At 40.4% G+C, this 17,584-nt stretch overlaps 1 protein-coding gene across 1 annotated transcript in view; it reads left to right on the top strand.

The window, feature by feature from the left end:
- Positions 1-17,584, top strand: part of MEIS2 (Meis homeobox 2) — a 180,289-nt gene that overhangs the window by 58,378 nt on the left and 104,327 nt on the right. The window contains exon 7 of the mRNA XM_010574286.1: positions 222-367. Within this exon, the coding sequence (XP_010572588.1) occupies positions 222-367 (146 nt within the window). The remainder of the gene's footprint in view (positions 1-221; positions 368-17,584) is intronic.

Below are 17,584 nucleotides of genomic sequence, written 5' to 3' on the forward strand. Positions count from 1 at the left end.
GATATATGCATGTGTGAAACACAAAATTAGTATTTGGAGAGACATGGTTTCTAATTTTTACATATTCGTATCTGCATTCATATATAATGAGAAACTGTATGTGCCTGATCTAGCAAAGCAAAATAAAATTGTGGTAGTGCCTTGGTAATTAATGGTACTTTTTGGCTTTTGTATTTTGTTCACTAAAGGTCTCCTCCTTCCTGTTTTTCTCTTTGTTGTAGGAGATGGTTTAGACAACAGTGTAGCCTCACCTGGTACAGGGGATGACGATGACCCAGACAAGGACAAAAAGCGTCAGAAGAAAAGAGGCATTTTCCCCAAAGTAGCAACAAATATCATGAGAGCGTGGCTTTTCCAGCATCTCACAGTAAGTGGTGCCCAAAACCAAAATAGATTTCTATTCATGTGCCTAATGAGGTTTATTCATTGTTATTAGAAATCAGTTGTCCCCATAATTTTTGGACAATTATTAGGGCTCAGTTATTGTTGCTTTTTTTTTTCCCTAGATTTTTTTTCTTGGCTCTTGGAATCATGACAAATCTGAAAGAAACCTATATATATATATATATATATATGTGTATATATATACACACATACATGCCCATAGAGAGAGAAAGAGAGAGAGAAAGAGTACAAAGCCGTAGCATGGAACACCACCTACATATAAAGTAACCATTTTTTGCTTTGAACTATTCAAAATGTTCCTAAGGACAAAAAAGGGGGTTTTTTGCTTTAGCATATATAAAGCTCTGCCTTCTGGATTCTTTATCGCTGGCCTCTGTTTACACAAACTTCATATGTATGTGGTGGAAGAGAGCCCCAGTCTGTGTGCGCTGACATACACTGTGGATGTTAGAGAAGTCAAAGCAGCAGCTTGCAAACTTGTCGTTGTTACTTTTTGTGTGAAATATAGAAGGCTTACAGGTTCCCTAATTCTTCAGTTATGTAACAGAGAGAAAAAGCACCTTTTTAGCTTCTCTTCAAGTCCATTATGTTAAAAGCTAGCCATATTCACATTTGGGGAAGAGAGATTAAATACATGAAAAAGCAGTGCTTTCTATGGGCTATCTTTATCCTCCTGCTTGCGATTGGTTTTATGTGTTGGTGTTCTGTTGACTGTTATAGCTTCACTTAGGCATCAAAACATGGTTCCACAGAAAACCTAGTAACACTCTTTGTAGTTTACTTCATGTGGGAAATAATGGAAACTGGTAAAATTATCAATTGATTTTCTTCTTCCTCTCACTGTAAAATTGTTTCTCACTTGATAAGGCTTAAAACGCTAACTGTTATTAACTACCTCTTCTTCTACCAAAGTTTTATAAATTTCCATGGTAGCTGATGTTGGTTACAGTGTAACGATTTCAGGACAAGGTACCCGATTTATTTATGATAGGGACTATCGAACTGCTCTGCTGGCAGCACAGCTAAAGGGGGGAGCGATAGATCCACATTTCTAAACCATCATTTTGATGTAAGGACATTAGTAGCAAACTAAGGTGCATTGATCTGGCCTGTGGGGTCAGGATTAGCTGGAATAGCCAGTGTCTCTGCTGGAGTAGTGGTTATTCCTGCCTCCCAGCTATGGCCATTTCAAAGGTCAGGTGCCCTGTACCCACTTGGCTCAGAGGAATTAGACAGAACATGAGTCTCTGGGCTGATTACTTAACCAAAGACAAAATAATGAGTCCTAAGCAAATACTGACTAATTGAAAGGGCTGTAAATCCATTACATATTGGTCAGGGATAATCAGGAGTATTTAATCACTTTTATCTATTCAGGAGCACTGAAGCTGCAACAGCAAAGCCCTGAACCTTGCCATGTGCTTATTATTCTCATCATTATCAAAATTACTTCACAGCTGTTCTTTGCTACATCACCTCAGCTGGAGATTTACTAACCTGTAAAATGTTTTTAATTTGGAAGTCGAGTGAGTGTGAGTGGAGGGTTTTACATTTAGCTGTAGGGTATCTTTAGAGGAGCAGTACAGGCAGACAGCAAAAAGCAGGACCACAAATAAACCAGTTTGTTTTGTACGTGTCTCTGTGTTAACTCCATTTCCTCTTATGAAATTGGTGGTATCTTGGTTTTTTTCTCCCTGCCTTCCTTTCTCACGTGCTCCTTGAAAGCATTCGACACATGCTTATTAAACAGTCAACTGCCTCTCGCTTCTCTTGAGGAAAGTCCTCCTGGCTTTTTGAAATCCCTTTTCCTTGTTTCCATCCTCTCTCTCCTGACCCTCTCCATCCTGCACGAATTGAGGAAATTTGCCATCACTGGTGAGGATGGCCTCGCAAAAATCAAATTAAATGAACACAAAAAAGCCCCAAACCTTTTACCGTCCAAGCTTTAATGAGTTTGCAGGTGTTGAAAGATTTACTGTGCTGTAATTCTCAGACCTGCAAACTGATAATGGAGACCCCTGACCAGTGCAATGTAAATTCAGAAAGATTCTTGCCATAAACACATGCAGGGAAGGAAGAGAACTCCTTTCTTTTAAAGATCTCGCACTTTTTCTCAAATTAGCTTGTCCATTCAAAGTGCAACGCTGGCTGAGCCAGAACGGGGGAATCTGTGATGTACAATTTTATTGTTTCAAGTAAATATCTTTACAATGGCGGTCCATGATTCAATGTACATTCCTTCATTACTACTCTAACCTTATTTCAAATTGGTTTGTTCCTCCTTTGTGCTGTATGACCTGTTCTTGTATTACAATAATCCCCTGATGTACCCTTTTTTCTCTCTCTCTTTTTTTTTTTTAAAAGAAACTAATTGAATTATCTCATTATTTTAATTTGTTAAGCAAATGTATTTTACATCTCAGGATGTGTTCTTAAAGAAGGAGCTGCTTAGGCTTTGCCTGCTGAATGGGCCATTGGTACATTTTGACATTCATGCATTCATTAAGGAGAGGAACATAAAAGAGCTCTGGTTGTATTTTTTTTTCAAACACCCAACCAGCATGGAGCAACTTTTCCATAAGCCACAGGGGTCTCTCTACATATGTTCTCAACTGCAAGCCATTGTCACCTATTCTGAATACCTCAAAAGGACAAATAAAATACTAAAGGCCAACTGTAGCAATTGTTAGCTGTTAGTCTCAATATGACAAAAATCATTAACCTCTGGTTTCCCTGGAAGGACAGGCAGTGGCAGTCCATCTCTTATGTCGTGGATTAAACTTGAAATTCCTTTAGACTGCCAAATTCAAAGAGAGTAACTCAGTTCTGACTAATTGTATTTACTTATGATTTTAAATAAAATGCTATTTTTTTCCTTTATTCAGTCAGTTTGCAAACTCCTAAGGTAGCCGATTTTAAAAACTGAATTGCCTAAGTGGCTTTTTTGAAGAGACAGGCACTTGAACTCTGATGTAGAATGAATGTATCTGACGGGCTGTGTCTTTCAAAACAATTTCTAACCCCTATCACAGCTTCCATTTTGCAGTAACTTTAATTATATTTGAAATAGGATACACATGCATGTTTTTATTGTTGGAAATGAAACGCACGAGTAGGAGCTTCTGTCATGTTCTTGTTCACTTACTGAGCTCTGTCTTACATTTGGAATTACAACAGTACCGGAAGATGAAAGATCTGAGGATGAATTGGTTGGAAATGTGTATGCTTTTTCTGGATAATATCCAGTGTTTAAGAAAGTAGAGGAAATCCTAGTCTGGTAGTATAAGCTTTTCAATAGTACATAAAGATTACGACATCAGAAAGGTAAACCTGACATTAAGACTGTTTTTATTTGAGTTCAAAGGTGGTTAAAGAAAAGAAACAGCAAGAAATCTGACCCAAGCCGAGAGTTTATTCATAGCTTTGGAAAACTCCTTTTCCTCTATGCCAAGGAGTCCTTAGTACACTCAATTAGCCTCTCAGACATCTCTGCTTTCCTCCCTCAAGTGCTCCCCTATTTGCCCTGCAAAGAACATATTTGATCACAAAGTGAAAACAGGAAGTGCTCAAATGTATAGACACCTCTAGCTTACACCAATGTTGAGATTAGGATTTCTTACCAGCAACTATACGGAGCCGGCCCCCCTCCTCCCATGCCCTTTCGAAAGATGGAGGACCTTTAAAATGTATGTACATAATCAGAAGAGAGCAAAGTTATAAAGGAAGTAATTATGCCATTCGATGGGCTTGTACCTCTGGTAGTTCATCCCTTTCTGCAGCGCAGTGTATCAAGGACTACACTTTTGCTACATTCAACGTTTTTTCCCCTTTTACAGAACTGGCAGAACAGGGACACGTTTATTCTTTGACACTTACCGGGAGTGATGCCCTTTGTTAAAATTCTATTTTGGTTGTTTCTTTTGTTACAGTCTGTAAGAAGATGTATATCTTAACTAAAAGTACCAGCTATACCAATGGGAGCCTGCAAACTAAACCTTTTTCATGACTGTGCCAGATTCCCAGCTGATGGTATTTGGGATGGCTCCCCTGAAGTCAGTGGAGTCGAGCTGGGTTTTTTTGCTTTGTTTGCTAGCTGAAGTTCTGTCTCCTAACATTTGTTTGAACAGTGTCATTTTAGCCTGATTTCCACAATCTTCTGGCTGAAAATCTTGCTCTTTACACAGTCTCTTGTAGAGTAGATTTTGGTTTCATCGACTTCAGCGTCAAGCTAGAGTAAGTTCTGCTGGAATGTGTTGAAATGAACCAGCCACAGCTTTTGTACTTACCCGAGTTAGTTTTCCTAACTTGCCATATTCAGATGGTCAGACTGGATAATATCAATAGTTGAAACAGACTTTTTTTTCTGTATTTATGTAGGTATACCTGAGAATATTATGTCTCTCTATTGTATTTTGATGAATGGCTTACCTACCAGGTCTTTTAAGAAAGGGCAGCTATTTTATTTATTCATTCTAGAGATTCTAGAGATGAATGTCATCCACCAAAGCCAATCTTGGAGCAAGCTTTCAAAACAGTTGAAACCATCCCACCTTCATAAATATCTCCTCCCACATGGTGACTTTAGGAACAATACCTAAGGGAGGTTTAGGAACATAGCTGGCTATTGCACTCCACACTGAACAGCTTACTTTTGTATCAAGCAGTAGAAGAACAGCTTTCCTCAGAGTCCTGATCCAGGAGAAGGATTCTTCACATTGCTGTTTTTGCTGTACTTCAAAAAAACAAAACTGAAAATACAACAGACCTTTGTCCAGTTAAAATGGTGACAAGAAGGCTGGGCGACTGAACAAAACACAGGAATGTGAAGACATTCTGGTGAGTTTTAGTGCTTGTGTTGGATCGCATTGTAACGTGCTATACGCTCCCAGGGTACACTGAGGAGACGGACGATGTCCTCCGATTCTCCTGTAAAACAACCTGCCTGTAGGTTCGCGTGGCTGCCATTTCTGCTTCAGCGCACCACCTAGTCAGGGAGTTGGAGGAACCTGAAGTACAGTTTTATTCCAGGTCTGCTTTTTAGGCAGGGCTGACGGCGTGCAGAGTTTGCAGCCAAGGAATAAGTTGCCTGCTGGGGTAGGACAGACCTCTCGGGCTGTAGAAACACCACCCAGCTGGAAGCTCGACCAGCAAAATAAAGTTGCACTCGTTTTTCAGCTGGGTAAACTTTGTGAGGAGAGGTTAAATGGTTTCATCCTAGTGTTAAAGAAAAATCAGTACCTGAATGTTGAACTCCTATGACCTGCGGTCACCTCGAGGTGATGGAACCGTGTGTCTTTGTACCCCAAAGCTGCTCTGGTCACTCTCCAGAAGAGCTGGCGGCTGCCGTTAGCGTTTGTTGTTATTGCCGGTGGTAGCGTAGCCCTGCCTAATGTCACCGGCATCCCCCGCCTGTCCTGCCTGCCTGCGCTACGGCGTCACCAGCCGGGACAGAATAAAACTGGAAATCTTTCTCAAAATGCCACTTCTGATCCCAGGCTGAAGGGTTTCATGCTCCAAGTTCTCCTAGTCCTTGCCCACAAAATCAGTCCCAAAGATTTAGTGACAGACCGAACGTTCATATACCTTTTAAATGCCACAATCGTAAAAGAAAAGAGCTGCAACGGGGTGGGGGTGGGGCTTTGTTTGTTTTAAAAATGGAATCTGAGATTAGATCTGACATTTCTACATCCACCCCCTACAGAAGAGGGAACCCGAGGTCATGGGGTGTGTGGGCCTCAAAAGCTAGCTTTGTCTGGGAGTGGTTAATCTAATCATTGTTACATAGACATCTGTTATTTCTTCTGAAAAATTGATGCTTTTGTGACACAATGATCCATCTATTTAGTACAACAGCCTGAGTAATTAAATTAAAAAAAGAATATTTTTGCGGGAGCATGTATTATAAAACTGTCATACCTCCTCGTACCAGCGAAAAGGCTGGAGAGAGAGAGAGGGAGAGGGAGAGGAGTGCTTTAAGCCCTGCATTGTTTTCTGCTGGCTGGAGGAAAACATCTGTGAATTGTTTGAACTGAACCTTAGCAGGGACTGTCTGAATCTGTGTCATCTCTGTTTAATTTCAGGAAATGATGTCACAGCGCATTAAATAACAATGCTGCGTGATTTATTTTTACTTGTACATGCTGTCCTAAGCATTTTGGTTACATGGCAGTGTTTCCAATTAAGTGCAAGCTTTCGGTTTTAAAAAATATACTCAGTAATGCTTTTGGGGGGGGGCGTGGGTATGGGGAGGCTGGGTATTTTAGGGGGTCACCAAGGTTCAGGGCTGTCGGAGGGCTCTGGGCCCATTTGTCATGTGCTTATTTGTAGTTGGGACTGGATGTCAGCGCTCTCGTCACCCATGGCAACCTCCAGGACCGTGGGTTTGTTACAAAGCCTGTCTGGGGGAGAAAAAAACCTAAATATTCCGAACCGATCCGTCAAAAGACCTATTAGATAGTTATAGCCGGGCCTGCGTACTGTAGCTTCTGCCTCGATCAAACTTTCTGCACTCCCCCTTCTTCTGCAGAAGAATAGAGGACATAAGTCAATTCTGTCTGCCATCTGTCGCCTCTCTTCCCGCTCCTCAAATTAAAGAGACAGTCCGATATTTAAATAATCAGATACAATCACAGGAAGCCCGCCTGGAAATTGTTACATGTGCGTTCGGTTTGTTTTTTTTTTTTTTTACTTCTCGTTTTATTTTGAAGGGGGGATCTTTATTGTACTTCTTTGGAGATCAAAATATGTTGTGTGTTTCAGCTTCAAAAATAGCATTCTGAGAAATACTGGATTTGCAGTGTCACTGAGTTGTTAACTAATAAGATTCCGAGTTATATATAGGGTGAAATTCACCCACCCGCATTCCCTGCCCCCCCCCCCCCAAAACAATCCCCGAATTGCGAATCCTGCAAGGGACGAGCAAATGAAAGGCAGCACCCTTCCCCTCCGGCTCTCCCTTCCCCTTCGTCCCCTTTCCCTCCCTGAATCCCTGGCAGGCTGCAGGGCTGCAGCAAAGTCCTTTCATGGTGCTACCAGGACGATTAGGTCTACCTAATGGTCCTTTTCCAGGCCTGCTATAGTAGTTTTTCATACCACCCCGTCTGATGTTAGCTAGTTATGCTTTACCTTCACCTCTCCTTCTTTTTTGTTTCACCACCCTGCTGGTTTTTGCCTCCTCCTCCTCCTCATCAACACAATGTGTCAGGACTGCAGCGAGGTGAATTTCATTCATGTGGCATATGAGGTCAGCCACTGCCAAACCATCAGATAACATGGCTAGATGTTACTTCCCAATTTAATATTTTACCTGCCATTTTCAAACAGGGAATTACTGAGACCAGAGCGTAACGAGAAATGTGCATGATTTTAGTTGAGGCTTGATTAAAAAACCTCAACTGAGCAAGCTGAATATGGCCTAGCAAAAGATAGTATCAGCCACTGGTGTTTTCTGGTTGTTATTGTCAGATCACAAGGCTTTGCAGTGTCGGTATAGGAATTAAGTGAAAAGAAAAGAAGAAAGAATACCAAAGTCCAGGTAATGAATTCCTTGAAGTAATTGAAACAAGGAAGTAGTGACAAGAATTCATTTATATAGAGTTGTGGCTTCGAGGCTCGCAAGGTAAAAGGGGATTTAACTGAAGCATATGCAAATACAAATAGTGTTTAAACACTCCAAGAACATCGCACTAATAAATGTTGTGCACTGCGGCCTTTGAAAATCAAGATCACAGTCAACTAGAGGTGAGAATTCTTTTGAGTATCTTCAAGTTCCACTACCTGAAAGAGTTGTCATCAGAAAACTCATAGTTCCTCCCTTTCTCTGTAGTGTGTACAGATTGGTATATGTATATATAAAATGTATTTTCAGGGAAAAAACAATTGCTGTTGTTTGTGCAAAGTGATACTGCCTCTCAGTTTTGCCTCAGGACATGTTTATTTAAGACCTTCCTTTCAAGACCCATGAGCAAAGTCATTGGTTCAAAGTTTTCTCTAAAATTAGAGTTATACTGTAAAAAAAAAAAAAAGCATGTTTCTGGCAACAGTTCCACAACTGCTAAGAAATGGAGATGTCAGTTCTTATTGTTGCCTAATGAAGAGAGTAGTTTATGGCAGACAATATTACTTGTGGCGTTGTGGAGTTTGCCTTGAGTTAGGATACTTAGAATACCATGCATTACATATTTTAGAGTTGATTGGCAGTAGTCGTTTGTAGTATCCAAAGCAATCATTGGCATCTTTAAAGATTTATTATTGTCTTTAAGCATAATGGCAATACAGTTTTCATGCTTTTACATTTGCTATTTTTATTTTTAACTGCTAGCCCCAAATCTGCCAGAACTAATTTCAGTTGTTTTGTCTAATACTGGATGATAGGTTGTCAACTCACTGTATAATGCGGTAAAGATTTTTTTAAATCTTGGGTTTACCTTTCTATGATGGCAGTTCAAAACATGTATTTTATTTGTAGCTGTTGACTACTTATGTCCATAAAATGTTTAACATCTCATGACATACTCTTACAATCTCAGCACAATGAATCAGAGTAGCCAAGTAAACAGCAGCAAATATTTTAGTTTAATATTTAAAAAAAATCTGCATATATTAATTTGTTTAATGCTATAGAAATTTGGCTATCATCTGGATCAAGCTTTTATTTGGTCTGAGGTACCTTTCAAAGTGGCAGCTTGATATTCTAAAGTGGATATACTGTGGAAATACTATCTGACTAAACTGCATAGCAATGGGAAAGCTCCTGTTCACTTTCTTAATGTATACTAAGTATATAAAAGGAGTAGGTTTTTGTAAGATCATGGCCTGGTCTAGACTACTTTGAAGCTTGTTATGCCAATTAAAAAAAACCCCAAAGATGATATAAGCTGCATTATTAGTTCATATGCTGTGAATGTATGTGGATCTTTATAAAAGCGGTTCTCTTTCCTCCCAGGTAAGGTAAAAAATGCAGGTTTAATTTCCCTGTGCTCAAATATTTGCAGGTAATTTACAGATTAGTGCCTAACAGTGTGTACCTCTCAGTCCTGCTTCCATTAATTCCAGTGGAACTCTGATCCCTTTGAAAAAGCCGGACAAGATGAAGCAGTGAAATCATAAATGGGAGGCAGACAAACCCACACAATTTTGTGTCTTAATAAGCATTAAACACTGTAGCCACTTTATCCACAAATTATGCTTAACAAGTCTTTCAAGGATCCCCTATTTTATGATAGAAAGACAAGTTTCTTGAGTGCTCAGCTATTTGTCAGGTTCTCTTGTGGCTGAACCTTCACTACTGTCCCCAGGATGCGTCAGCACAAGTGAGCTCTGGCAGGCGCGGGGAGATTGCAGTTGTGTTTCTAGCTGTGACCATGGCAAGACACTGTGCCTCAGTTTCCCTGTTTAAACAGTATGGCATAATGATGGTGGCTGCTTTTTGGAGTGCTTTTGATATTTACAGATGAAAAACGCTGCGTGAGACCTGTGTCTTATACTTAGCATCAGCTGAATTACAGAGGCCTGCACTTCTGATGTGGTTTTGTCCTGCTGCTGAGCTAGCACGGCAGTCAGGCTATGCTTGTACAAATACTTGAACTTCTGTAGACTTTGAAAGTTCAGGAAGATTTTCCCTTTATGAGGGAGCATTGAATACAAAATTAAGCGTTATGTTCCTTCTGGTCTACGCTGAAGATGACAGCATTTGATTGCTGCAAGCTACTTTAGATCAAGTGGCTCGGGGTTCATTTATTTTTGTTTTTCAGGTCCTTTCCGTCCTGCTGACCTGAAGTGGTGATTATTGCATGCAAATGGTATCAAATATCTTTCCCAGACAGCAGCAAGAGAAAGAACCTTAGGCATCAACTGCTGGCCCAGGGGCAAGAGTCAGAATAAAGGGAGTGCAGCAGTATTAACAAATGCATCTTTGTACTTCAAGAAGTCACTAGTGGCTATTCCCCTCCTCAACAGCCCAGGGAGTTTCCTAATGTGAAATAGGGCTTTGGCAGCTTTCCAGCCAGACCCGGTCCTTCTGCTGCCTCTTTTGATTCATCCAGGTGCTTCCCACTTCTGCATCCCACTTGTGCTTGAATGAAGAAATGGGGAGCAGGAGGGTGACCTAGAGCAAAGAGTAAGGGACAGAAAGGCTACCACAAAGTCCCTAATTCATGTTGGGAAGCTCCCTGCCTACTGAGGAGCACAGGCAGAGAGCTGACAGCTGTTTTGATAGTCCACAAATGGACTACTCAGGGATATAGAATGTGAATAGTGAGAAGGGTCATGATACGTGTGATAACAACAGGAATAAGGAGCATTATGTGGTCAGAAAAGTGACGTGTGGATTTGGGGGGAGTCAGCAAAGGGATGGTGCATGGGAACACATAGGTGCATAGGAAAGGTGGCATTCCTAAATTGCAAGGGAAGTTGGTTAATTTGAGGGATCACTTCAAAATCTAGATGTTTAAAGGGTGCTTTAATTTCAACTATAAAGGGGTATTCTGATGATCTCTTTCAGATATAAAGTAGGAAATGAAATGGAAACATACACAAAAACAGGTCAATTGTTGTAACAACAAAAAAGGGGAAAATAATTTAATTTACTTCTCCCTTCCACCCTCCTTTACTGTTTCGGCAGACTATTCCAAGAGTTGTGTTCTTGGTCTGTCTCTTCTCAATTCTGTTTCTTCCAGTTCCACGTGGACACCTTACTGCATGAACTAACATCTCTTAGGAAAGGGAGGTGCTTCCTGAGTTGGTATGAACTTCTCTGTGGATGGTGGGATGAGCTGCAGAGTTTTAGGACAATCCTAAGAAGCCCACGTTGTTCCATATAGCATGGCTACTTACATCTCAATTTTAAACAGCCTACTTTGTATGTATATGTGGTATGGTGGCCATTAAATGCCAAGCAAACACTTCTCAGACCAGAAAAATCCCACTATTTGGTGCATATCTACCCTAGGCATTTGCAGACAATTCACTGCTATAATTAATCTTAGCTGTCCTGGCTCTGTGAAACATGAACTTATATCCCACAATGCTCTTGGATGCAAACAAACTTGAGAGAAAAAAAGGCTTTTGCCTCTTTCTCTCTCTTTTCTTCCCCCAAAGCTGTCCATTTAGAGAGCAATAAAGCTTGCAAAGGAGATGAAATCCCACTATGAACCAGTGCAAAACTATATGTCCAGCAGGAAAATAAAATGTCTACAAAATCCAAGGCTGTGGTGTTTTGCCAGCATGGGTACGAATAAATGTAACCCTAGAACTGTTAAACTATCCCGAGTTTAGCTCCTGGGATCTGAATCCTACTCAAAGCCCCAGCTGAAAATACGTGATACTGCGCTCTCCAACTCGGTAATGCTGTAACATGCTCTGCTGCCTCCCGAACAAGTGCTGCGGCAAACTTCTTGCTGAGACTGAAAACCCTTTCAAACAAGGCCTAGGGGCTCATGAGCTTTCTACTCAGTGCCCTGTAGGCTCACTCTGCGAAAAGGTATCTCGCCTAAAAGAGGCCAAATATCACACAGCCGAGCTGGTGGGAAATTCAAACTGTTCTAAGCAAAGAAGTCAATAGAGCTGCTGTAGTGAAAGGTAACGTTCAGAGTGAGATCACCGTGTTATGATCTCATGCTGAACATCAGGACTGGTTTTTTTCTTGATGATTATGAAACTAGCCTGAGGCCAGTCTGGTGAGAGTCTAAGAAAGATATAGAAGGATGTTTGGAGAGCCTGGATTATCAGGGCCCTTATTCCCCAAAAAAGTGTAACAGAGGCTGAAAGAAGATGAGAGAAACGAGAGCTGTATTGTTCTTTCCCGCGCTCTCCCCATCCATCCCAAAAATGTAAGATCTAGCCATAGATGCAGAATGCACGTACTGAATCGGTGAATAAGCACAGGCTACAAACAGACAAGAGAAGAAATTACTGAGGGGGAACAAAACGCCTTGCAGGAATAATGGAATTCAACAACCAAAAAAAACCCCAGTTGTTGAGACTGTAGAACAATCTGTGGAAGTGCCTTTGCTTAGCACTTTTAAAACTAGACTCCAAAAAAACATTTGAAGAAATACTGCTGAGAAACATCTTGCATTCCTGGGGTTACAATAAAGTAGTGCTGCCTGAAGCATTTCTCATATTTCCACGTTTTCTTATTAATGATTAAAACCTGAAAAATATCTTTAAATTAGAGCTGTTTTCAGAAGGAAACCTTCCCAAATTTGGCTTCCTTCAGGTTTAAGTTTTTGTTGTATTTGTTTCAACTTTTAAAATGACATTTCATTTATCTGTCAGCGGAAAAATTGTTGCAAAATTAACTTACAAAGTCAAACTAGAAATGGGCTTGAGACCCAAAATGAAGACTTAAGCTTAAGAGAAATATTTAATTACTGTTCCTTCAGGCATTGGGAGTTTGAGTGGATGCTGAAGCTCAGCCAGGCTTGGGCTCTGTCAGACCAACAAAGGAAGAGAATTGGTATTGAGGACCGTATGTTAAAAACACCTCCCTTTCATACATTCAGAGACAGAGACTGTGTCACGATACGTACGCTGCTCTCCATTCACAGCATGTGAAGTTTCACAAATATCTGGGGAAGGTATAGGTCTGAACAGCCCTTACCCAGCTCAGCGTTCCCCAATATTTCTGACATCTGCTCCAACATTAGCTCTATGAAAAGTCAACCCAAACCACCAAAAGTTGTTTGAGCCTTCAAAATCCACGTTGATTTTTAAGGACATGGATCCAATGCAAATTTAATGCAAAATGAGGCTGATTATGGATTTACACAGAAATCTGAGTGCCGAAACAGGTGAAAAACATGTCTTTTTCACCTGTTTTTCACTTACAGACTTTTATGGCAATTTGACTCCAGGATTCAAAACAAAGCTTGGGCCCTCAGAGAGGTAGAATGACCCCAAGAAAATATTGACTGAGTGCCTGCTGACTCAAACTGCTGAATTTCACACATAGCTTTCCTCAAAAGCATCAAGAAGAAAGAGATTGCATTTTGAATTTAAAATGAAATTTTGATCTTGAGCAGTACTTTATAATAATGTAACTGTGGGGTTCCATGTTTGTCTCAATGACTTCCAGATCAAATGAGCTTAGTTTGCATGGCAGAAAAATGCCTTTTTTTTTTTTTTTTTTTTTATTCCTCATTGCCAGAATTACAAATTTAGCCTGGGATCTGAGATCCAAGTTGGATTCTTTCTGGCTCATTTATTGGCAGTCACAAGGATTATACAATAAGAGTAATGTTGCAATTACAATAGTAAATCTATGCAATTACAATAATAAATAGATGATGGAGTGGCCAGAATAAAGTCCAGTTTTCTTGCCTATAGCTAGGCTGGCTTTACGAAGAAAAATAGCACAAACTTCTATTATGGTTTGAAGTCAATGGCATTTTTTGTCAGCAGAGAATCAAATGCAATTCAGACACACAGGGACATAAATCTGTTCAGTAAGTCAGTCACTTTTCAGAACACCGCTGCTTAGTTTTGTTAGTATTTTCTCTTTGGGGGGATTTTTTTCTGTTTGGCTCAACATAGCCTTGTGAGTCAGGGCCTGTTTGGAAGATTTTTAAAGAAGTGAAGTGACAGGTCAAAGATCTCTTTTTCTCCTTCTTAATTACTCTTCCCAGGAATGGGCTTGTGTATCCATTTTAAAGATGCCATTGGCATGAAGTGCCTTTTGTAGGATTTTGTTATACAGTTCAGAAGTTACCTGCGTGAGAAAAGAGAGCAGGAGCTTTCTGTGGCTGCATGTTGAAATCCTCCTAGCTGCAAAAGCAGTGAGTGCTGACCTTTGCTCTCTGAACAGGGAGTCTTCTGGCATGGAGCTGAGTTTTCCTACTGCTATTCAGAACTGTAAATAATGTTAGTACACCCTGAATTCAGTGCATGCAGCACTTTACATTACTATTGTGTATCTTAAAATAAACAACATTGCAAGCTGTTTATTTTGGTGTTACTATGTATGCATTTTTTAAACAGTGGTTACTTAAACAAATGTCTCTGTTCCCACAGCACTTAAAAGCTGCTGTTTGCTCATTGTGGTTTTTGGGTTTTGTCACTTTTGTTTTGATTATTTCTGAAAATCACACTCGAGGATACAGAAGACAGGAGTAAGTTGTACTTGATCCAAACAAATGCTTCATGTCACAGCTTTTTCTTTATGCCAGCTTTTCCCATGTTCCTAGCAGAAATAATAATTTTGGTTTAGATCAGACTTACAGATCACCAGTATTCCAGATTGGATCAGGTTGTCCTGAAATGCATTTCTGCAGGCCAGTCAGGCCAGCATTTGTTATCAGAATTTGACCCTGAGACAGAAAATTGGTTTAATAACATTAGTACTGACTATTTATTTATTGCTCAGCAAAACAAGAGGTGCAGGAGATGAAAGCGTAGGGAATTGAGAGTTTCCACATCTCCTTTCCCCCTCTCTCATCAGTCTTCATTCACCCACCCCAGAATCCTCAAGTGCCATGCAAACTTCTGCGGCTGGAAATGCTGCTAAGAGATTGATGGGAAGGCCGTTCTCGAAGGCATCAACCTTTCTGAGCCATATTGCCATAGCCGTGTGGCCCTCTACCGAGCCAGGGAACTCAGAGGACACTTGCTGGTCTGTCACCGTTCTGCTAGGGGGCTGTGTGCCCTGCACTGGTTTTTCATCTTTAGTGGTGAGCTTTCAGTGTTAGCTCTGCTTCTTGCTATGCTGGGTACACTATTCACAGATCTTGGTGTATTTGGCTAAATCTCAGTGAAAGGTTTAGGAACAAACTTGTTATTTCTCCCTCCGCTCACTCTCCCCACCTTTAGAAAAAGTGGCTATGGTACTGCACGATTGTGATAGTTATTCTATAGATGTTCTATTCCACTTTGCCAATTTTTCCTAGGCCATCTTCAATTAGTCCTTTATGCTGGGAAAGAAAAATTCTTATCTGAGTCTGTGCAATTGTGTCTTAAGGGGCTAAGTCAGAGGGCTTCTCTCTGTGGATGTTGCTCCATTATAAGGAGCACTGAGGACAGCGAGGCAAGGCCACCATCACTTCTTTATTAGCAGAGCCACTGCGATAGGTTGGGAGGTGTTTGTTGTTAAAAGCAAGTTGTCATCTTACCCCCTTCTGCCACTCATTTCTGAGTGAAAAGGAGTGGCTGGGCAGTCATGAAAGTGCTGGGGTGATTCCTGTATAGAAAAGGTTTAGCAACAGTGCTCCAACAAACCTGGGAGCCGGTCCTAAATGGTAGTAGGTACTGAACAGGTCCCCAGCTGGCCCTGGGGTCAGAAAGCCACAAGCAGAAGCCTTTGGTTTCCTCATGCTTGGACACAGCTGAGAACTGAGCCCGAATTATTCATTTGTAGAACTTGTAAAGGCTGGCTGTCTTTTTGCAACAGAAAGTAATCTCTTCACTCAACTGCTAATTGCCCCATGATTTTAATCAAGCAAGATTCTTAGATAAGGAAAATTAGTGTTTGAGAAAAATTGTGAGTGCAGTTCTTTTCCAACTTGTGTTGACTATAAACCAGTTTGTCCTCCTTAATTATGGTCTTCAAAGATAAACAGGTTGAAGGGAGTGTCACAGTCTTTGGCACAAATACAGCATATTTCAGTGATTTGTTGAGCAAGTTGTGTGTTTTTGAGAAAGAAAGAAAAAGTTGCTTGTCTTTTGTAATGTAGTTAAGATTTATTATTTTTTATTTATAGCTCATCAGGTGTTGATTTTCAGCATTGTGTATACACTCCTTTGCCTCTGGACTTCAATGCACTGGATAACGCCTGCTCTCTCGGTAGAACTAACTGTGTGACAATTAAGGATGAGAGGAGCATTAGATAAAGACAACTGGCCAACAGCAGAGCACTTGGGCTATGTCATTCTAACTCCTGAGGGAGGACAGTACAATATACCAGTGTTCCCCAGCCTTCCTATTCACCCCTAACCTTTTCATCTAATTTTTGGTTTGTTTGGGTTTTTTTTTTCCTTTTCACCTGCTGATTATTTTTCTCTTAATCAACCCTACCACAAGTCTTCCAGGTCTTACTCTTCTGCGGCTTCTTTCACTGAGATATGGATTAAATCTGCTGCAATGCTAATATATACATTTAAAATAGTTTTGCATACGTTTTTCAGTGTAAATACTATACCAACACACTAATTTGTGACTGAGATTACTGACATCATTTACATCTGTAGGTGAACATTCCCCCTCTTCTGAGAGACAGAAGATGGCAGAATTATTAGCATTTTTTAAATGCTGTTAACAGAAATGAAAACCACTTAGCAGCAGAAAAGTTTTGTGAGAAGGAGCAGGTAATATTAAATATTTTAAAAGCTTTTTAACATATGCTTTTGTCTTGGTTTTGACTAAATAAACTCTGCTCTATTGGCCAGACCAATGGCCCACTGAGCCAGATAAGGGTCAGCAGTGGGTGGTGACAGGGCCAAGAAATGATGCAAGTACAGGACAATCCCAGAAGGCCTAGTGTGTCCTCCAAGCTTCTGGTGGGCAGAATTTTAAAGAGTCTCTGAGTTGGAAGTTTATATCCAGACTGTAACATTTAAGAGCCATTGATGCATCTACATTTTCTTTTGGGGCTTGCTATGGACCAAACCATATATTCATCAGCTACAGCTGGAACAGCTTAATTTCGGATTATTTGAATCTTGGGAGACGTTTGGTCAAATATTTTCTGATATGGAATGAGGCATTTGAATAAGCTTCACATTTCTTAACGTGTGGACCTAAGTTTCTAAACTGTAATTAAAAAAAAAAAAAAAAGAGAGAACAAGGGTATTAGTTTACACTTGGTTTAAAATTAAACCCACTTTCTGTCATGTAGCAACAGTAAAATCTTAGCAGCCCTGCAGTTTTCTTAGAAATTTTCGTGAAGTGTTGGGAGAATATTTTCTTCTTCATTTGGAGGGAACCCTGATTATACCTCTAACACCAGTCCAGGTCTTTTCAGTATCCCATTCTCCATCACTCTGATCCTGTTCTTCACATGATTGGCTCTGGCAAAATAAAACACTGATCAGCCCATGCATTTGGTAGCCCGCTTTTAAATAAATAACCCCACTGTGTTCTGGTTGAAAGCAGTCACACAGTTTTGACATAACCTAATCATGTGCAAAGCTGAACCTTTAGTAGCTAGTTCTTGCAGGCATTTTTTTTTCCCTTTTTTTCCTCTCTTCT

This window comes from Haliaeetus leucocephalus, unplaced genomic scaffold, assembly GCF_000737465.1.
Source record: "Haliaeetus leucocephalus isolate CR32 unplaced genomic scaffold, Haliaeetus_leucocephalus-4.0 Scaffold417, whole genome shotgun sequence".
NCBI lineage: Eukaryota > Metazoa > Chordata > Aves > Accipitriformes > Accipitridae > Haliaeetus > Haliaeetus leucocephalus.